This window comes from Myotis davidii, unplaced genomic scaffold (genome assembly GCF_000327345.1).
Source record: "Myotis davidii unplaced genomic scaffold, ASM32734v1 scaffold409, whole genome shotgun sequence".
Classification (NCBI taxonomy): Eukaryota; Metazoa; Chordata; class Mammalia; order Chiroptera; family Vespertilionidae; genus Myotis; species Myotis davidii.
The window spans coordinates 476,890-499,819 of record NW_006374611.1 but is presented as its reverse complement, the minus strand read 5'-3'; the positions used below and the strand labels follow the sequence as shown (position 1 = coordinate 499,819).

Below are 22,930 nucleotides of genomic sequence, written 5' to 3'. Positions count from 1 at the left end.
GCCAGAAGCCAGGCTCACGGCTGGTGAGTGCAGCAGCAGTGGTGGAAGCCTCTCCCACCTCCACAACAGCGCCAAGGACCCCTCGGGGGATATCCGCCAAGAGGTCCAGGACTGAGAGAGGGCACAGGCCGGGCTGAGGGACCCCCACCCCCACCCCCAGTGCACAAATGTCATGCACCGGGCCTTTAGTTCATAATAATGAAGTACCTCATGGATCAGTCTTTGGACATCTTCTCTATCTTCATTCAATCATCCAGTCTAATTTTTATGATGATGATTCCCAACTCTTTTTTTAAAAATATGTATATTTTTATTGATTTTAGAGAGGAAGGGAGAGTGAGAGAGAGACAGAAACATCAATGATGATAGAATCATTGATGGGTTGCCTCCTGCATGCTCCCTACTGGGGATCAAGCCCACAACCCAGGCATGTGCCCTTGGCCGGAAGCGAACTTGGGACCCTTCAGTCAGCAGGCTGACACCCCATCCACTGAGCCAAACCAGCTAGGGCTGATTCCCAACTCTTGAGCCCGCAAGGCAACAAGATGTATATATTCAATTGTTTATTCAACATCAAGTAGTTGATGTTTAAAACACTGCTTCTCAATAGTCTATGAACTGTATATTACTGGTTCCAGTTCACAAACTGTATATTACTGGCCAACAAGAAGTACAAAAATTAAGAGTAAGGGTTTAGAAGTTCAACAGAGTAATTCTGTTTGTTAACTCTAATTTTACTTTTAAAGTAATTCATATTTATTGTAAAAAAAAGTATTTGTGACTTAGTTTTTTTCTTTTTTCTTTTAAATATATTTTTACGGATTTTAGAGAGGAAGGGAGAGGGAGAAATAGAAACATCAATTATGAGAGAGAATCATTGATCAGCTGCCTTCTGCACACCCCCTACTGGGGATCGAGCACACAACCTGGACATGTGCCCTTGACTGGAATCGAACCTGGAAACCTCCAGTCCGCAGGCTGACACTCTATCCATTGAACCAAACCAGCTAGGACTGTCTGTGACTTATTGAGAAGAAATAATCAACTGATCCTCCACCAGTTTTGACAGTCTGAAAACCACTAATCTCATAGTCATGCCAAAGCTATTTTAACTTGTCAAAAACCAAGCCCCTGATATTCTCTCCAAAACCTGCTTGTCCTGCAGTCTTACCTATTTCAGTTGCTCAGGCCATAAATCTTAGAATCAGCCTGCACACTCCTTTATCCCACATGTCACTCTAATTTGTCAACTAAATCCAGTCAGCTTGACCTTCAAAATATATCCAGAATCCAAACATTTCTCAAAATCTTTCCTGCTACCACCCCTGTTCAAGCCACCATCATCTTTAGATTCAGTTATTGTAATGTCTTCCAATCTGTCTGTTTCCACCCTTAACCCCTTATAGTTTATCAAGACAGCAGTCCTGTGATTATTTTAAAATACAAATCAGGAAATGACTGTTTTCTGCTCCAAAGCCTCCAAAGGCATCTTTCCATCTCACTGAGTAAAACCCAATGTCATTAAGATGGGAATATCCTAGAAGGCCCTAAAGAATATCTGCCCCTCCACTTCCTCTCTGACTTCATTGTCTATTTCTAAATCAATGAATAATTTAATTACAACTATTTACATTAAAGCTTATTTCAGAGCACAAGTGCTATTATGAAAGCAATTATGTATAAGAGTTATAAGTTACTCTAGCATACATAAAAATACTATTGATGCCGAAACCGGTTTGGCTCAGTGGATAGAGCTTCTGCCTGCAAACTGAAAGGTCCCAGGTTCGATTCCAGTCAAGGGCATGTACCTGGGTTGTGGGCACATATCCAGTAGGAGATGTGCAGGAGGCAGCTGATCGATGTTTCTCTCTCATTGATGTTTCTAACTCTCTATCTCTCTCCCTTCCTCTCTGTAAAAAAAAAAAAAAATACTATTGACATAGTGAATAAAGGACAAAGTCAATAAAATCAATAAGGTTTTTTATGGTACCTGACAAACTCAAGAAATAATGACACTGAATAATAATAAAATTGGCCAGAGACCAGGTTGGGCACTACGGGTATTGATTTCAAAATGCTGATCCCCCTAAGCAAAAATCCATTTTATTTTTCATTTACATATAAATGTTAAGATTAGTAATAATCACCCACTAGATATCTGAACCCTTTAAAGTACTTATAATCAGATGAATAGGAAAAGAGGTGTTATATTCAGACTCAGGAAAAGTTTGAGTCCACCAGATCCAGGCAACTTAAACGGACTCTTCTGGGTAGAGTGAGGACTCTACATTAAAGACATATTTAATTGTCAGTCAGATGACGTATAGCTAATCTGCAAAAACCAGTATACATTTTATAAAAGTCAGTAGTCCAAAATTTCTCCCCAAAACACATATCACAGTACTTAGAAAACTTATGACTTCTTACTCAGAGCATATGGTAAGGTTTTTAAATAACAGAAATAAAGAAATAACTGTTTAGAATAAATAACTAAAATGACTTAAAATAAAACATAATTGAAGGCTCTACAGTACAATTTCACTGAATGTTTACAATCTATGAAGTATGTTTACATATAAAGAAAACATAAGTGGAAGAGCCAGGATTCCAACCCAGGTAGTATGATCCCCCAGCCTTTCTGCTGAACTATTACACTTCACATTACTTAAAAAAAAAAAAAGTTTCAAAACCACACAAAAAACAATACATTTTTTTGCCTTTAAAAATATTTACTACAAAATTATCTTTATAAGAAGTAGATAACTGACCCATAAGTTAAAACAAAAAAGTGCAAAGCTAATAAATTTTATTTTTATTTTTATCATCTCCAAAAATAATTACCTCCAGTTGCTCTTTCTGGGTAAAACCCTTCATGCTTTTCCCTGAGGCATGGCCAACAAAAGTCATTGCTCTAATAACTGGCTGATGCCGTAAAAGCATTTCTGCAATTTCTTGAACACTATCTCGAAATGAAGAGAAGATCATAACTCTGGTCTTGTCACATTTCTTTTCAGATGTGTTTTGAGCTAAACAACAAAAAAGATTTAATTACAACTTTTTAAAAGCATATAGATAAGAATTAGTTCAAAAGACAAGCCTGAAACTATATACTAATGAATAATAATTCTTTGGAAAAAAATAAGACATCTTAAACCTTTGCTGGTTTTCTTACCTTTCCTAATAATTTTAATAACTTTGGCTCCTAATCTTTTGTTAGTTGATATAAAACATAATTCTAAACAAATCAAATGAAAATGACCTGAATTACTTTTGACCAGTCCTTCATTTCATGCATGATAATCTGTTATTCCCCTTTACCTTCTACATCAGAAGAACAGAAGTATCGAGTTCCCACTGATTTTGTAAATCTCCCCTTTCCTTTCTTTCACTAAAGGAACTGTCCTAAACCAGGTCATGGCATTCTGTCCGCACTTCTATGGTACTTTCAAATTCCCCGGTAACTGCAGAATATACGCTGCAGTTAATAGTTAATCATAAAGCTCCTCCAATGTCTCTGTGCTTAGGAGGCAGTAGAATGCATGAAGAAGAACAGGATTTCTGAGGCTGGGCCACTTCCTCTCTGAGTGATGTGTGGCCATGGTACTTATTTTATCTCTTTATAAGCTTCAATTTCTTCAGGTATCTACAATGGGCTTAGGTGAAGATTAAATGAACTGGTAAATATAAAGTATGTGGACTTGCACAGAGCAATCTATAATAATAAAAGCATAATATGCTACTTAGACTGGACGTCCTTCCGGATGACCTTCTGGACAAAGTCTGGGCTGTGAGGGAAGCTCAGGTCCCGGGTGCCAGAGGGAAGCTGGTGCCAAGCAGCCAGCGGGTGGGAGTGGGGTGGGGGTGGGGAAGAAGGCCTATTCTTACACGAATTTCATGCATGGCCCCTGGTAGCCAGTGATCTCCCACAGCCAACCTCCCGTGGCCGGTCAACCTCCCACGGTCCCTACCCTACTGCCAACCAACCTCCCTCGATCCCTCCCCCTAGCTGGCCCCTCCGATTGCCAGCCTGGCCGAGGGACCCGACCCGTGCACGAATTCGTGCACTAGGTCTCTAGTTGGTTAATAACTGCAAGTCATGTAGGGCTTTCTGTAGTTATTATTAGTTTTCCTTTGTTTTTACACTTTCTTGGAACTTTGACAATCCTTCTTTCTTCCATGAGTTATATTAATCATCATGTGTGTGCCAGGAACTATACTAAGCATTTTATGTGTTAACGCATTTAATTTTCATAACAACCCTAATGATGAAATGACTTAATACATATAAAGCTAATTCACAATACATATGGGAAAAGCAGCACCTGTTACAAGGAAAATTATTCTACATATGCTCCTTTGACTCACCATAGCAGCAAGTCTCTACATCTGACCAACCTCTGACCAGTATCTACTTTCTTTTTTTAAGATAATTTTTATTTTGAAATAATTTCAAACTACAAAAAAGTTAGTAGTGTTAACACACATCCCCACCCCCTGGAAATTTGAGGGTAAAGTTGCTGACATGATAGCTCATCACCACCTAATGCTTCAGTGTGTAAATTCTACAAACAAGGATATTATTTTATGTAAAGACAATAAACCATGAAAATTAGAAAATTAACTCTGACACATTATTACTAATTAACAGATCTTATTTAAGTGTTGTCAATAGTCTTGATAATGTTGACAGAAAAAGGCACCAATTGCCAATAGCTCTTTCAGTGCAACACCTATCTCCTTCAATTGGTTGCAGCCTGCTTTCCTGTCTTCATTCTACTGTACTAAAGTCATCAATAACTTTCATATTGCCAAATTCAATGGACACTTTTTGGTTTATTTGACCATATTCTCACTAATAGTTAACACAGTCCACTCCTTCCTACTGAAACAGTCTCCTCTCTCAGCTTGTCTGACACTCTAGTTGTCTGGTTTCTCAATCTTCTTTGTGGCCTTTTTTCATCTGAATTCTAACTATTGTTACTCTTCAGGACTACATTCTGGGCCCTCTCTTATCTCTAAACTGTATTCCTGGTGATGTTATCATATCCATTCCTGAAACTTTAAATACAGCCTATATGCTGATGACTCCAAAATTTATTGATGTAAATGTAAACAGATAAAAATAGCCCAGACTATTCTTCTGAGATCCAGATTCACTTATCCAATGCCTACACATCTCTATATAGATGTCTCAGAAGCATCCTAACAAGTTTGCTTATCCACCCCACACCCACCATGATTCCTTTTTTTTCTTATACCCTATGTCCAATCCACCAACAAATACTGTTGGCTCTAACTTCAAAATATATCCAGAATCTATGACCATTTCTGAGCACCTCCACCTCTATTACCTTGATACAAGCCACCATCATCTGCTATCATCTTACTATTGCAAAAGTCTCCTAACTGGTCAATGTCTATTTTCCACAAAACTACCAGAGTGATCTTTTAAAAATGTAAGAGAGATCATGTCATTCTACTGCTCTAAATGCCTCTGTAATGGTTTCACAAAGTACACACATTCATAGAATAGAGTCTGAATTCCTGACTTTGCATACACGCCTGACGTCTGTGCCTGGCTACTTTTCCAACCTCCTCCTAATACCATTTGTACCTTCATTACAATACTCCAGCCAAATTGGTTTGTTTATTGATCCTTAATTATACCACACACCTTACTGCCCCAGGGTCTTTGAATCTGCTACTGTCTGCCTGGAATAATCCTCTCTGAGAAATCCAGAACTTGCTTCCTCACTTCCATCAGGTAACAGCTCAAACATCACCCTACAGAAGAGCTTTCTCTAACACTCTACATAAAACAGCCCCCTTCATGACTTCAACTCCTTACCTAGTTCACTTTTCCTTACCATCATATATTGTTTTAGTATTTCACTTATACTGCTCCAGACTCACTGTTATTTTTCACATACCTTACAGTATTCTTAAGATTCTTACCTATCCTCCCAAAACTTCCGTGCTTTTTTATATTCATTATCCAGAGTAATTAAACGACCACCTATTCCATAAGAAATGTTAGCATAAACTAATGAGTCAGGCTATTAAATATGACATACCATTCCATGACTTGAAGTGTTCAACTACAATTTCTTCTAATTTCTTTAATTTTGGATGACTATAGAAAAATTCTTTTTCACCTGCAAAATGTAAACAAAAAAAATCCAATATCAAAATAATATTTCTGTATTTTTCCATATGTATTTTAATTATCCTTTTCAAACATGGATTTGTTAAAACTTTGAAGACTCAGTAGCATCCAGATAACACACAAGTCTTACTATAAAATAAACTTTGAATTTTTATGAAAATTTCATTCCGAGAGAGAATCTAAACAGTAATCAGCAACAATGTAGAAGGGAAAAAATAAATATTTAGTTTAGCTATAAAATCAGTTTTTGGTAGTTCTAAGAATTTTTTCACTACGAGTAACAACTACTAACTTCTATTATATATATATATATATATATACTACTTGTATATTTATCCTGAGTTATTCCTTTTTTGTATTTTACTAGTATTTATCTATTTTTTCTACTTATCCAACTTCCATAATTTGGTAGGTCTATTGCTACCAAAATATAACTATAGATATGTGGATCAATGAAGCAAAATTTCAAAATTAAGCTTGACGAAGAGTAAACAATATACAATTTTAAAAGAAAAACCAGACCTTTATCGATAGTAGAAATGCCACTTGCTGAAGTACTACGTGAATGTGCAAACATGCACTCTAGATGATTATAAAGTTTCATGAAGTCCTCATTTCGGTTAAGTTCATTTTTCACCCGAGTCATTCCTTCAGAAATTAAGAAAAGGTTTTCCCAGTAAGTAAACTTAATAGCAAAATTAATCAGTTATTATGTATTTAAAAAAGTAACCTTTAACAATTAAAGCAAGTTTTTCAAATTTAAATATGAAAGTCAGAAACTTTTTTCCAGTTCCACATTCACATATGTATTAATGAATGGCTTGTTTCTTTCCAGCAATTTAGCAAAATCAAAAAAGTATAAAACCATTTGTTATAAAACCATTTCATTGCTTTTTAAAAGTTTTTAAGTAATCCAAAATGTTCAACTTCAGCCAAAATTATACGTGTATTTCTTTAATTTACCTTTAGTTCCATCCATAATTCCACAAAGGAAGAAATATAGTGATCTCATTCCCATTTGCTGCAATAATTCATAACCATGATATAAACTAATACAAAGAGCAAACTCTCCTTCGATTATACCTTGTTGTATTCCCTAGAAAAATAAGCATATATCAAATTTAACCAGAGAAAATAAATGAAGATACATGTCCCATGTAGAACTTGATGGTTCTACTAAACGTCATAGGATGGTGCTATGGAAAGGTGCCAATGTATTTTCCATGTAACATGCCCCTTCACATTGTTTTCTTTAATTCAACAGGAAACATAAATTTTAAAGAGAACAGGTAAAGGGGAAACCATTTATCATATAGTGTTTTTCTTTATAGGTAAACTAGAGGCCCAGTGCATGAAATTCTTGCGCTGGAGGCAGGGGGGGTCCCCTTAACCTGGCCTGTACCCTCTTGCTGTCCAAGACCACTTGGGGGATAGCCACCTGCCGGCTTAGGCCCGATACCCCTGGGGATTGGGCCTAAGCCGGCAGGTGGACATCCCTCTCACAGTCTGGGACCCTCACTCCTTACCGCCCGCCTGCAGCGGAGGCAGATATATATCTACATATTCTAGAGGTCCAGCCTACAAAAATTTGTGCACTCGGGGGGGAGGGGGTCCCTCAGCCCGGCCTGTGCCCTCTACCAGTCTGGGACCCCTCACTCCTTACCACCCACCTGTTCGCTACTCTACAGTGCTGCCACGGAGGCAGGAGAGGCTCCCACCACCGCCACTGCACTCACCAGCCGTGAGCCTGGCTTCTGGCTGAGTGGTCCTCCCCCTGTGGGAGCACACTGACCACCAGAGGGCAGCTCCTGTGTTGAGTGTCTGACCCCTGGTGGTCAGTCCAAGTCATAGCGACTGGTCATTCCGCCATTCGGTCAATTTGCGTATTACGGTTTTATTATACAGGATTATTAGCAGTATATAGTTTCATTCGTCTTTCAAAACTATTTAATGAGTATCTACTATGTGTCAAGCATTGAGGTAAACATTTGGGATACAATGGAAAATAAGTCAGATATAGGCCTATCCTCACAAATTTTATAGCATCAGGATAAATAATTAATCAGACTATTTAACACCAGCATTTAACACCAAGCACACATGCCAAAATAACATCTGACACTGAGGATACACTCTTATAAGCACATTACTCTTACAAATTCATTTGATCTCAACACCTAGAAAGTAGGTACTATTGTTCTGCCCATTTTACAGATGAAGAACCTCATATACGTGGTAAATAATAGAGCCAGCATTTGAATCTAGGGTATTTGGTGCAGGGTTCTTGTGCTTATAACCACTACTCTCAAGAAAAGGGAAGTACACATTCCATATGTGAGCATACAGCATTAGGTCTATCTATATAATAAGATCATTTTAAAAGAAGACCAATGAGGATATATTTAATCATTCTCCATTACTAGCTTACATTTTTAGTAGCATTTAGTGATAGTCATTTAAAATGTTTCCAGGATAGTGATAAAGGCCCTAAATTGGCAGCCTCATCCTGACTGGGTGGCTCAGTTGGTTAGAACTTCGTCCCAATACACCAAGGTTGAGGGTTCAATCCCTGGTCAGGGCACATGCAAGAATCAAGCAATGAATGCATAAATAAATGGAACAGCAAATCAATATTTCAGTCTTGTGTGCTCTCTCTCTCTCTCTAAAATTAACAAATAATTTTTTTTAATGGCAGCCTAATTGCCTGAAAGGGTAAAATCACTTCTCTGTACAATATAAATTGTCCTCAGTAAGATCAGGTTCAACAGTTTTACATTTACTACTTAAAATTTCCATGAATCTTTATCTCCTAGCAGAAACTTAAAAACATTTTATTAAAGTTGAGTATATTATAGTGCAATTTCACAGAAAAGGCTCCCTTCATGGTTCCCCAGACACTGTAAAGTCCATATTTCTGGTGTAGCATGTAAAGCTCTTCCCATGTGATCACACTCAGATTAACTATCACCTCTGACTTCCTCAGTCCTTTACCTCAGCCAAATTGGCTTGTTCACAATCTCCTTCATACCTTCGTTGATTTGATCTTTTGCACAAGAGTTCCTTCTCACTTCCAAGAATGACTTGGTGCCTTTTTGTACTTGTGAGCATCTCCTGACTTTGGATCTAGTTTGATGGATATCTTCCCATCTGCCTGTTTTTTTCTATGAAGATTAGAATAAGAAGCTTACTGTGATATTTCCTCCAATCTCCATATGGAGAGTTAAGATAAAATGGTATGGGTCTAAAAGTTAGTTAGGATCTACCCTTTAGCATGGCCCTTTGACTCTGCAAAACAGAAATGAACTAAAAGACCAATGTTTAATTAAAAGTTTTAAGACAAATTTATCTTTAATATATTTTTATCGATTTAAAAGAGGAAGGGAGAGAGAGATAAAAACATCAATGATGAGAGAATCATTGATTGGCTGCCTCCTGCAGGCCCCCCGAACCCCTCACTGGGGATCAAACTCACAACCCAGGCATGTGCCAGGACCAGGAATCAAACCATGACCTCCTGGTTCATAGGTCAATGCTCAACCACTGAGCAACACTGGTCGGGCTAAGATACATTTATCATAATTGAAATCATTAAATCATATTCCTGTTCAATTTTTTCATGCTTTTATAAACCATATAAATCATATCTGAATTTCTGATGAGCTAATATAAATAAAAAACCAATCATTATTTCCATTTCATTCTGATTCTGAGTCAAATCTTAATCTTTTATCAAAATATATTTCAAATTACCTACCATAATATTTGTAGGTGGGTTTTTCCTAAATTGATCTCTTGCCAGAATGATCTGGTATTTTGTTAGATTGGGGATATCCCTTCTCATCAAAAGATTCCTTTGAATCAAAGAACTGGCAAATGCTTCCAAAATCTGAAAATTACAAAGAAATTTAGTTTAAGTGTCTTTTAAAGTCCTTTTTGAAATATAATTATTTTATCACATACTGAAATAATATTAAACTATATATTAAAATCTGTCCTAAATGTTCACATAAATACAAAAAAAGATAATGACAAAATTTTAAAGTACACTTGCTTACAAGAATGTAAAAATTATAATTTATATAATCACATATATTAAAAATTTAGATAATATCCATATGAGAGTCAGCACACCTTTTATTAAATCCAACTGCAACTGAAGGACATATGTGTTTATCTGTTTATTTTTTAACTTTCTTCCCTTTCTTAGTCTAAGCCCAATGAAAAGATGACCTTGATTTCTGTTGTATCTTCAGTGACTAGAACAAGATCTGGCACATAGGAAAAAATTTGTAGACTAGTGACTAAATCAAAATGCTTTTAGTACATTTAATTTCATTTGTTGATTCATTCTTTTAAAAAATATTTATTAACCATCTATTATATATCAGGCATTGTTCTAAATGCTGGGTATACTGTGGCTGAGACTAATGAAATCCCTGTTTTCTTCAAGTTCATATACAAAGGAGGGAGGCAAAGAATAAAAAAGAGAACCAAGAAAGTAGAGAATTTCAATTATGGTAAATACATGTAAGAACCTAAAACACAGTAATGTTAGAGAGTCTTTGAGGGGAAGGAGTCATTATTAAGTAAGGTAGACAAAGACAATGTCTTTGAAAAGGTAATACTTGACATCTGAATGATGAGGTGTGTCGAGCATGAGAGGTTCTGAGGAGCATTCTAGGGAGAGGAAATAGCAAACAAAAGGTCCTGATGAAGGACTGAAGTTAATGCCACAGCAAAAGAAAAAAGAGAAGATGAAGATACACTACAGCCATAAGTAATAAACTATTCAAATTTTTGTATAATTTTCATTTTCTAAAGTAGGAAATATTTTAGTACATTTTTATATTTCCTCCATTCCAGCTTTGCTGATCACACTCCCTAAGAAGCACTCTTAAAAATATTGACAATCAGAAAGGATGTATGCACCCCTATGTTCATAGCAGCACAATTTACAATAGCTAAGATTTGGAAACAGCCTAAGTGCCCATCAGCAGATGAGTGGATTAAAAAACTCTAGTACATCTACACAATGGAATACTATGCTGCTGTTAAAAAGAAGGCACTTCAACCATTTGCAACAGCATGGATGGAACTAGAGAGCATTATGCTAAGCGAAATAAGCCAGTCGGATAAATACGAGACATATGTAAAACTTTAGACAATAAAAATTAAAAAAATATATAGATAAAATTAAATTCTTATATGTGATTATATAAATTACAATTTTTACATTCTTGTAAGCAAAAGTATTAGTAGTTAGATGATTCTTAGAAAGACTTTGCCTTATCTTAAATTAAATTATGCTAAGAATTTTGTTACAAACAATTTTAAAACAAAAAATAAACAATGTTACTATAAAACCTCACTTTAAGAAAGATTTACTAAAAGTTAAATGATAGATGAATGTTTTGGTTATATATTCCTGAACAACAAACTACTCAAAAACATCATAGGTGAAAACAACAATCACTTATTTGTTCATGGTTCTGGTTCTGTGGGTAAGAATTCAAGCAGGTCATTGACACAGCCTAGGAGCTATGACACCATAGTAACAAAGAGAACATCCAGTGCCCAGATCTTGGTTTCTAAATACCATTCTCTCAGAAAAGGAATAAGGATTCCTTGTAGAAATGGTTGATTTCGTGGGTGGGACAAGAAAAATACCAAATGAGCATAAAATATCTTGCAATGCCAAAAAGTCAGAAAGTGCTCCTCCACCCACAAATAAGTACATGTTCAAGGACACAGGAGCCTTCTTAAAGGAGCTCTCAATGGCCAAAGCAACAAAATCAACAATGACAGTACTGGATTTAACCCACAGAATAAAATAAATATCCATTAGTCCATACTGATTTAAAGAATTGAATTTGGCTAGGCCAGTGTGGGTCAGTGGTTTAGCATCAACCCATGAACCAGAAGGTCAGGTTTTGATTTCTGGTCAGGGCACATGCCCAGGTTGTGGGCTTAACCCCCAGTGGGAGGCCTGTAGGAGGCAACAGACAGATGATTATCTCTCATCATTGATATTTCTATCTCTTTCTCCCTCTCCCTTTCTCTCTCTGAAATCAATAAAAAAATTTTTTTTAAAAAAGAATTGAATTGATAAATGAACTCTTCATTATAGAAGAATGCAAATGAACAAATGTGAAAAAAATTAGGGAAGGAGGAAGCACTGATTAGGCAAACACTACAGAAATAACTGTTGTACACAAGAACCATAATTATAACCTAAAATTAGTGGGCAAAGTATGTTGAGAAACAGAATATTTTCATTTTTTAAATTTATTTTACAGAAAGAGGGAGAAAGAGAGAGAGAGAGAGAGAGAGAGAAAACATCAATTTGTTGTTCCACTTATTTATATATTCATTTGTTGTTTCTTGTATGTGCCCTGATAGAGGATCAAACCTGAAACCTTGGTGTATCAGGAAGATGCTCTAACTGACTGAGCCACCCGGCCAGGGCCATATTGGCCTATATATTTTTTAAATATATATATACTAGAGGCCCAGTGCACAAATTCATGCACGGGTGGGGTCCCTCAGCCTGGCCAGCGATTGAGGCCTATTGGGGGGCCGGCCAGCCGGGATGAGGGACCCCAGGAGATTGGCCAGCCAGTCCCCCAATCAGGGCCCAGGGTGAGGAACTGCAGGAGTCTGGCTGGCCGGCGGGGAGGGGTAACATGAGGTTGGCTGGCCAGCTGGGGAGAGGGACTGTGAGAGGTTGGCCAGCCACCCAGAGGGCAGGGGGAGGGGCCGCAGGAGGTTGGCCGGCCAGTGGGAGGAGCTGCTAGAGGCTGGCCAGTTGGGGGAGGGGCCGCAGGAGGTTGGCTGTGGGAGTGCACTGACCACCAGGGGGCAGCTCCTGCATTGAGCATCTATCCCCTGGTGGTCAGTGCATGTTATAGCAACTGGTCGACCAGTCGTTTCTGGTCATTCATTGTAAGGGCTGCTTAGGCTTTTATATATATATAGATATTCTAGTATATATTTTTTTATTGATTTCAGAAAGGAAGGGAGAGGGAGAGAGAGATAGAAACACCAATGATGAGAGAGAATCATTGACTGGCTGCTTCCTGCATACACCCTAGTGGGGATCGAGCCCACAACCTGGGACCCTCTATCTGCAGGCCAATGCTCTATCCACTGAGACAAACCAGCTAAGGTCATATTGGCATATTCTTAAAGTGTCTCCCCCTGGAACTCTCTATGCTACTTTTTGCAAATTTCCTGAAAGTCTAAAATTATTACAAATGTTAAAAATTAAAAAAATCCCATCAGAGCACTGCACTGACAGTTTGCCTCTGTTCCTGATGTTTGGAGCCTCAGATTCAGATTGCTGGGAAGTTGCTGAAATAGCTCTACTGGGGCCATATGTATACACTTTCAATTCTAGCTACTTATTTACTCGTTCCTCCTTTCTTCTTAACATGGCTAGCTTGAGGTACGTCACATACTATTGCTCAGTCACAGGGCCAGCTTAGATCCTAAGAAAGGGGAAATGTATCCTGTCTCTCAATGGGAAGAGTGGCAAAGAAGACACTTTAATCTATGGTAGTGAAGATATAATCAGCATCTCCTAGGACAGTGATGGCGAACCTTTTGAGCTCGGTGTGTCAGCATTTTGAAAAACCCTAACTTAACTCTGGTGCCGTGTCACATATAGAAATTTTTTGATATTTGCAACCATAGTAAAACAAAGACTTATATTTTTGATATTTATTTTATATATTTAAATGCCATTTAACAAAGAAAAATCAACCAAAAAAATGAGTTCGCATGTCATAGGTTCGCCATCACCGTCCTAGGATGATGCTAATTAGGAACTATGGAAATAACAATGTGTTACCAAAAATTTCTCCCAATGAAAGTAAAAACTGTGTAAGAAGTTTCTCAATAACTATAATATTGACATTTGACAGATAATTCTTTGTTGTTAGTGGTGCTCTCCTATTCATTGAAGAAAGCTAAACAGCATTCCTGGCCTCTATAAACTTACTAGATGTCAGTAGCAAGTCCTCATCCACTCCAGATATGACAACCAAAAATGTGTCAAGACATTGCCAAATATTGTCAGATGGGCAAAATTGCCTCCAGTTGAGAATACTATTATATAAGAGATCCACGAGGAAAATATAGAAAGTATATTTCCTTACTTAGAAACTTCTGATTGAATCTGGATACATGTTAAGGGTGCGTTCACTATGTGAAACGTCACTCAGCTGCACACTTATGTTTTGTGCACTCTGCTGTGTGTGTGTGTGTGTGTGTGTGTGTGTGTGTGTGTGTGTAGTATGGGAGAGTAATACTGCAATTAAAAGGCTTACTAATAAATACAAAACCACATAAGGCTATTATTGGCTTTAGAAATAGTCCATTGTCCTAGCCAGTTTGGCTCAGTGGATTGAGCGTCAGCCTGCGGACTGAAGGGTCCCGGGTTCGATTCCAGTCAAGGGCACATGCCCAGGTTGTGGGCTCAATCCCCAGTGGGGGGTATGCGGGGGCAGCTGATCAATGGTTCTCTCTCATTGATATTTCTATCTCTCCCTCTCCTTTCCTCTCTGAAATCAATAAAAATAAATTTTTTAAAAAAGAAATAGTCCACCATTTTGTATTCTTCTTTAACAGCTTATCATTGTATGTAAAGAATGGTGCTCTTTTCAAAACTTTTAATTTCAAACAATTTTCCAACATATTAATTATAAAATGATAACTATATATTCTCAGCTAGATTCTATTAACTAAAATAATTATATTATCAGTTTATCTATTGAAACCCTTAACTGTGATAAAAATGGCTTACCTGCCCTGGCCAGTGTGGCTCAGTCGGCTGAGCGTCCCTATGTACCCAGAGGTGACCAGTTGGATTCCCGGCCTGGGTTGTGGGCTCTATCCCCAGTAAGGGTGAGCAGGAGGCAGCCAATCATTGTTTCTCTCTCCTTTCCTCTCTCTCTAAAACCAATAAAAAACATATTTTAAAAAGATGACTTACCTGTACATATGCCTTTTGGATGGCTGCAAGTTCTTCACTAAGGGGAACAACAAGCTTTTCAACTCGTCTTTCATGAGAGTATGGCAAAATATCTGGTGAATCTTCCGAACGAAGTTCTATCTGTCCAATTAGTAGGTTAGTAATAACCTGTTGCACAGCCTACACAAAACCAATTAAGTATGATTATAAATTATATTACATGTTAAATATTTCACTTTGTCACTATAAGAAATAAAATAGCAGTAAAATTTTGAAGGAAATATTAGAAATTCATATCATTAAATATTTTTTTAACTCTAAATACATCAGAAATGGTACAACAGGGGAATAAGGCTTTTGAAACATCTTTATTTCACATAGCCCTTCAAGTCAAACATTTAAGAAATAGGAATATTAGTAAATGTCCAACAAGCTAATCAAATATATTTTGCACTTTCCAAAGTGATATATTCATCAATTTTTTTGTTTTTTTAAACATATTTTTATTTATTTCAGAGAGGAAGGGAGAGGAGGAGAGAGATATAAAACGTCAATGATAAGAGAGAACCATTGATTAGTTGCCTCCTGCATGCCCCACACTGGGGATCAAGCCTGTAACCCAGGCATGTGCCCTGACCAGGAATCAAACCGTGACCTCCTGATACATAAGTCGACACTCAAACATTGAGCCATGCCAGCTGGGCTCCATCAATGTTTTATAAAGACTCAGACAACAGAATTTTTAAAAACTAAATCCCCCCAAATTATAACAGTCCATTTTAGAACCAAAACTAGAATCCAGGTTTCCCTGAATCCTGGCAAATACTTTCTACTGATTTTTGTGAGAGAAAATAGAAGTCTTGTTACTATTAAATCAATTATTAATAAATTAGTGGAATATTTTTTCATTTAAATCAATATATATGATGTGAATATATTTCTGTGGATAAATTTCATTCACTGAAACCTCATAAAGGAACTAAATTGTAAAATTAGGGAACTGCAGTAAGAACATAAAGCCTGTTGGGCCCTAACCGGTTTGGCTCAGTGGATAGAGCATCGGCCTGCGGACTGAAGGGTCCCTGGTTCGATTCCGGTCAAGGGCATGTACCTTGGTTGTGGGCACATCCCCAGGAGGGGGTGTGCAAGAGGCAGCTGATCAATGTTTCTTTCTCATTGATGTTTCTAACTCTCTATCCCTCTCCCTTCCTCTCTGTAAAAAATCAATAAAATATATTTATTAAATAAATAAATAAATAAAGCCTGTTGGTACAAACAACTGCTATACCATTAGACTATAATACTGACATGGTGATTGAGAGCTAAATGAGGGGGAGGGAAGGAATAGGAGAAAGGCAGGAGGGAGGAATAGAGAGAGAGAAAGGAAGAGTCAATCCTGAAAGTATCTAAAAATTAAGAGCTTTTTATAAAAAGATTAATGATAATTTTATTTACTTATTTAATTTTTTAATATATATTTTTATTAGTTTCAGAGAGGGAGAGAGGTAGAAACATCAATGATGAGAGAGAATCATTCATTGGCTGCCTCCTGCACACCCCACACTGGGGAACAAGCTCACAACCTGGCATGTACCCTGACAGGAATCCAACCATGACCTCTTAGTTCATAGGTCGATGCTCAACCACCAAGCCATGCCAGCTGGGCTACTTAATTTTTTAGAGAGAGGAAAGGAGAGGGAGGCAGGGAGGAAGGGAGAGGGGGAGGGAAGAAGAGGGAGAGAGAGAGAAAGAGAGAGAGAAAGAGAGAGAGAGAGAGAACCATCGATGGGTTGTCTCCTGAACTCACCCTAACCGGGAATTGAACCTGCAACCTGGGTTTGTACTCTGACTGGGAATCAAACCCGACACCTTTTGGTATACAGGAGGAGACTCCAAACAACTGAGCCACACCAGCCAGGATTAGAATTTCTTTAAAAAAAAAAAAAGAACCAAAAACTAGAAAAGCTTAATGGGCTTAGTTTCAGACAAAAAATTCTCAAGGGCAAGAATCACATCTTAATCACCTTTGTATTATCAATACCTGGGCCTAAAAAGGCAGTTTACCACAGTTACAGAGGTCCCACATATATTTAAATCTAGAGTAAATTTATGACCACTTTATAAAAATGAGTAAGACTTCAATATTTTTACCCATTCATTCATTCCACAAATATCTGAGTAACTCCCACATGGCAGGTATTGAATGGTAATAGAACTATAACCAAGATAGACATAACCCTTACATTCATGTAGCTACTATTTTAGTAGGCAAAGGGCAACAAATAAATGAATAAGCAAAAAAATGACAGATTATCATAAATATTAAGAAAATCACAAGATAGGGGAGCTGACTTTTGATGGCTTACAGTAGATCTTTCTGAAAAGATGACAATTAAGCAGAGACTTACAAGCTCAAGTCTCTACTAAAAATAAGCATAGCCCTAGCTAGTATGGTTCAGTGGATAGAGCGTCAGCCTACAGACTGAAGGGTCCTGGGTTCGATTCCAGTCAAGGGCACATGCCCGGGTTGCAGGCTCAATCCCCAGTAAGCGGTATGCTCGTGGCAGCTGATCAATGAGTCTCTCTCATCATTGATGTTTCTCTCTCTCTCTTCCCTTCCTCTCTGAAATCAATAAAAATACATTAAAAATAAGCATATTTAAATAAAGTTGGGGGAGGATAAGAGATAGAACAGAAATTTCAAAAAATCAACAAGAATTAAAAAAAAATCTACGGATAAGCAGAGCTTAAAATACCTTAGAAAGTGCCCAAAAGCCAATACAGAAAACCACTCAATTACTGAAATCAGAATGTCATGGATAGCCCTAGCTGGTTTGGCTCAGTGGATAGAGAGTTGGCCTACAGACCAAAGGGTCCTAGGTTAGATTCCAGTCAAGGGCAGGTACCTTGGTTGCAGGCTCCTCCCCAGCCCCCGCCCGGGGCCAGGCCCTGGTGGGGCTCTTGCAGGAGGCAACCAATCGACACATCGATGTTTCTCTCGGTTTTCCCTCTTTTCCACTCTCCTTAAAAAGCAATGAAAAAATATCCTCGGGTGAGGTTTAACAACAACAACAACAAAAAACAACGAATGTCATGGATAGCATTCAAAATCTACATTTTTACCAACCTCCACTAAAAGAAGCCAGTCTTCCCTTGGGAAATTGTTGTTTCCATGGCTGAGACGGGGAAAAAAACTAAATAAACATAAAATATCTTATATATTATTAATTTTTAGAGAGAGAGGAAGCGGGAGGAAGAGAAACATCAAAGTGTAGAATATCAATTGGCTGCCTTCGGCACTTCCCCTATAGGGTATATGCCCTGACCAGGAATCGAACCAGCAACCTTTTGGTGCACCTGACTACCCCCAACTAATTGAGCCACACCAGCCAGGGCTGACCATAAAATATCTTGATGCCAGAAACTTAGAAAATTTTGTGGGTTTTTTTTTTAAGTGCTTTCTAATGGACACAGGAGCCACCTCAAGGCAGTCCCAAGGTTTAAAACTGGAACAATCTGAACAACAAAAATTAATGATAGTATTGCATTATAGCCCATAAAAAAAATCCATTAGTCCATATTGATATAAAGAACTGAGTTAATAAATAAATGAGAGAAAAGACAGCTCTTCATTACAGAAGACTACGAATTCAAATTAACAAATGTAAAAGAAATGAGGGAAAGAAGAAGCAATGATTAGGCAACACCACTGAAATAATCGCTGTAGGCCAGAACCATCATTGGATGCTAAAACGAAAAATACCCACAGCCGTAACCGGTTTGGCTCAGTGGATAGAGTGTCGGCCTGTGGACTCAAGAGTCCCAGGTTCGATTCCAGTCAAGGGCATGTACCTTGGTTGTGGGCACATCCCCAGTAGGGGGTGTGCAGGAGGCAGCTGATTGATGTTTCTCTCTCATCGATGTTTCTAACTCTCGATCCCTCTCTCTTCTTCTCTGTAAAAAATCAATAAAATATATTTTAAAAAAACTGAATATTTACATAGTCTCAAAATATCTCCCCCAACACATACGTATTAGTTACAAAAGGAAAAACAATACAGTCTATCCTCTGGGAATATATACCTGTGAATTCTGCATCCACGGATCAAAAATGTTACATTGTTGCTAAAATGGACTATGGAGTTAGGCCTAAAATGACTGCATCTGTACTGAACATGTACACTTTTTCTTCTTGTCATTAGTCCCTAAACTATATAGGTATAACAACTATTTACATAGCATTTAGTTATTACAACTAATCCATAGATGATGTAAAGTATACAAGAGGATAAGCATAGATTATATGAGCATCTGTGATTTTGGTATCCATAGGGTCCTGGAACCCAATTCCCTGAGGATACCAAGGAACAATTGTAATTTTACAATGGAGAAATTAGAACGTCATCTTAACCAAATCAGGATTAACAGCACCAGCAATAAAACAAATCAACATCATGTATTCTCAGATACATGAGAAAGATATACCTTCTGGGATATCCTTGCCAAAAATGCCTAACCTCACTCCAATCATGAGAAAACATCAACCAAACCTAAATTGAGGGATATTCTACAAAATAACGGGACCCACTCTTCAAAAGCATCGTGAAAAACAAGCAAAGATCATGGAAGACAAAAAAGACTGAGGAACTGTCACAGATGACAGTCAAAGGAGACACGATAAATAAATATAATGGGGATCCTGAATTGGACCCTGGAACAAAAAAGGGCACTGGTTGAAAAACTGGCAAAATTCAGTAAGGTCTGCAGATTAGTTATTGGTGCTGTACCGTTAATTTCCTGGTTTTGATAATTTTACAATGGTCATATAATACATTAACAGTAGGGGAAGATGAGCAAAGGATAGACAGAGACTTCACATTTTGCAAATATTCTAAAGTTACAGTATTTCAAAATAAAACTTCTTTAGAAGACTGAAAACAGTAACAATTCAACAAATGGCTTTAGGTGATTCTTATGCACACTGAAGTCTGAAAAGTACTAATGTAGAAAAACTTCTACAAGCAGAAGAAAAAAGAGGCACGCTATAGGAATATTGTAGTCCTAATGTCAAATTAAATACTAGAATGGAAAACTGATGTGGCCACATACAAAAGTTCTTATTTTCATAAATGAAAAGACATTTTTACTTACCTTTATATCACTACCTGGTGTGGCACTAAGAGCCAAGATTCTAAAGTGATTTGTATATTTGATTAGTTCTCTTACAACCTTAAAAAAAAACAAAAAACAAAAATCTCTTTAATTTCATCATCCAGTACAAAAAAAATAATGATTCTGTTAAATAAACCATTATATATTACATTATCATTATTTCTTTATTCAGAGTACTGACGGTCTAGTGCAGTGGTCAGCAAACTGACTAGTCAACAGAGCCAAATATCAACAGTACAACGATTGAAATTTCTTTTGAGAGCCAAATTTTTTAAACTTAAACTATATAGGTAGGTACATTGTTATTAACTTAATTAGGGTTCTTCTAAGGCTTAGGAAGAGCCACACTCAAGGTGCCAAAGAGCCGCATGTGGCTCGCGAACCGCAGTTTGCTGACCACGGGTCTAGTGGATGGAACTATCATTAGTCATATTATCCAAAGAGCAATTTAGGTTATACCCAACACCAATCAAAACTTTAGAGTTTTTTCTATATATAAAGCTATCACATCAAGGCCTAATACACTAGCAAATGGAAAAAAAGAGAGTCCATTGTCCATTGCTTGAGCCTCAGTCTAGCCTTGCAGCTATATCCATATGCACACTTACCAGATAAATGTAAATCATAACATAAAATGAAAAAAATTGTTCTAGGATTTAAAAGAAGTTAGACTATATATGGAAGGCTCACAATTTTTAAATTAAATTTATTTATAGAAGAATAAAGTGCCATAGCTGGTTTGGTTCAATGGTTAGAGCACTGTTCGGTACACCAAAATGTTGCAGGTTCAATTCCCCCAGTTGGGGCTTGTACAGGAGGCAGCTGGTGGATGGTTCTCTCTTGCATCAATGTTTCGCTCTTTCTCCCTCTCTCTAAAATTCTTTGGGTGACGGATTATTAAAATAATAATAAGGCTAATTTGGGGTAATTTTAAAAATCGAACTTTTCCTTTTAAATCCTAAAACATTTTCTCAGTGGCATCAAAGCATCATTCTAAACTCTGCAGTTTAAATTCAATACCACTTCTGGTATGATTATTACTAGATAATTTGTCAGAATCCCATATTCCCCTTCACACTAGTTCTCAATACCAGGAGGAAGGACCCCTATTCTCAGTTGCAGAAATAGCTCTAAGAGTCCCACAATAGCTCTGGAAACAGTAAAATTAGATTATCTAAAAAATACTCTATTTCAACCTATGTCAAGGATTAATTCAGTAAGACTTACACTGAATCTTGATACTCAAAAAACATTACTTCTGTAGGGTTTTTTTAATATTTTAAAATATATTTTATTAATTTTTTTACAGAGAGGAAGGGAGAGGGATAGAGAGTTAGAAACATCGAGAAGAGAGAAACAGCTGCCTCCTGCACACTCCCTACTGGGGATGTGCACGCAACCAAAGCACATGCCCCTTGACTGGAATCGAACCTGGGACCCTTCAGTCCGCAGGCCAATGCTCTATCCACTGAGCCAAACCGGTTAGAGCTGGAGGATTTTTTTTTAATGATACAGAATGCATATAAAGATACAGATAAATACTTAATGAAAACTTAAATAGAATTGTTCTAATTAAAACCTGATGTAAGGAAGAAAGAGAAGAAAAAGAAATAAAATAAAAATAAATACAAACTGATTTAAGGCAAAACTGATTTAATACATGACTTTATTCCAGGAGGAATTCTCAAGCATTTGCCGAAGAGGAAATGGTATCATGTTTGTAACCCTGGACTTTCTAGGAGCAACATTCTTCATTGAGCTGATGAGCCTGTTAGAACCTATATCTGAAATATTCAACATAGCATAAACTCTCAGGGCTGTTGGGTATGAATGAAGTACATGCAATGTCTCATTGAACTAAATAAAAGCATACACCTTGTAGTTTAAAAAAGAAATCACCTAATGCCTAGAAATTGTTTTTAAATAAATGAATTAGAGGAGAGAAACCAAGAGGATGGCATAGGTAAACACCGGAAATTGCTGCCTTGCACAACCACTTCAAAAATATAACTAAAAGACAAAACGGACATCATCCAGAACCATAAGAAGGCTGGCTGAGTGGAAATTCTACAACTAGAAGGAAAGAGAAAAGCACACTGAGACTCAGAGGAGGTGCGGAAGTAAAGGGCAGAGGTACAGAGGCGCACGTGGCAAGGGTTGGCAACTGAGGACAGGGTTGTCTTTTTCAATCAGGAGGGAGTCTTAAGCTCTCAACTGCTCTGAACTCCAGTTCCCAGCAAGTCTCTAAGAGACTCATACGGGAAGAAACTGGACTGTCTGGCATTGGGCAGAACTCGAGGGCGGCTTTCTCTCGGAGGTGCTTGCGGCGATTACCGGGACACTGAGACACGGGGCCTTTTAGGGTAGAACTGAGGATCTGCCATAGCTGTTTGCTCAGTCCTGTTGAATCCCTGAGACGCCGCCTAACCCAAGCTGTGTGCAGAGGCTTTTGCATAGGAAGGGCCTGGCCCTTTTCAATCTGAAAATTACCTAACAAACTGTAGCTGGGTCAGAGAGACCCACAGCTTCCAAAAGAAGGCCCAAGGCCCCACAGCAGCTTGCATTGCTTCACAGCTGGGCCTCATCTGGGGACCTCCAAATCCCAAACAACGAAGAGGATA

At 37.7% G+C, this 22,930-nt stretch overlaps 1 protein-coding gene across 1 annotated transcript in view; it reads right to left on the bottom strand.

Annotated features, from left to right (window-relative positions):
* FANCM (Fanconi anemia complementation group M) overlaps positions 1-22,930 on the bottom strand; it is a 72,766-nt gene that overhangs the window by 43,226 nt on the left and 6,610 nt on the right. The window contains exons 3-9 of the mRNA XM_015557359.1: positions 20,289-20,366; positions 15,159-15,317; positions 9,921-10,052; positions 7,130-7,262; positions 6,689-6,814; positions 6,075-6,155; positions 2,842-3,026 (exon numbers count right to left, since the gene is read on the bottom strand). Coding sequence (XP_015412845.1) covers positions 2,842-3,026; positions 6,075-6,155; positions 6,689-6,814; positions 7,130-7,262; positions 9,921-10,052; positions 15,159-15,317; positions 20,289-20,366 — 894 coding nt within the window. The remainder of the gene's footprint in view (positions 1-2,841; positions 3,027-6,074; positions 6,156-6,688; positions 6,815-7,129; positions 7,263-9,920; positions 10,053-15,158; positions 15,318-20,288; positions 20,367-22,930) is intronic.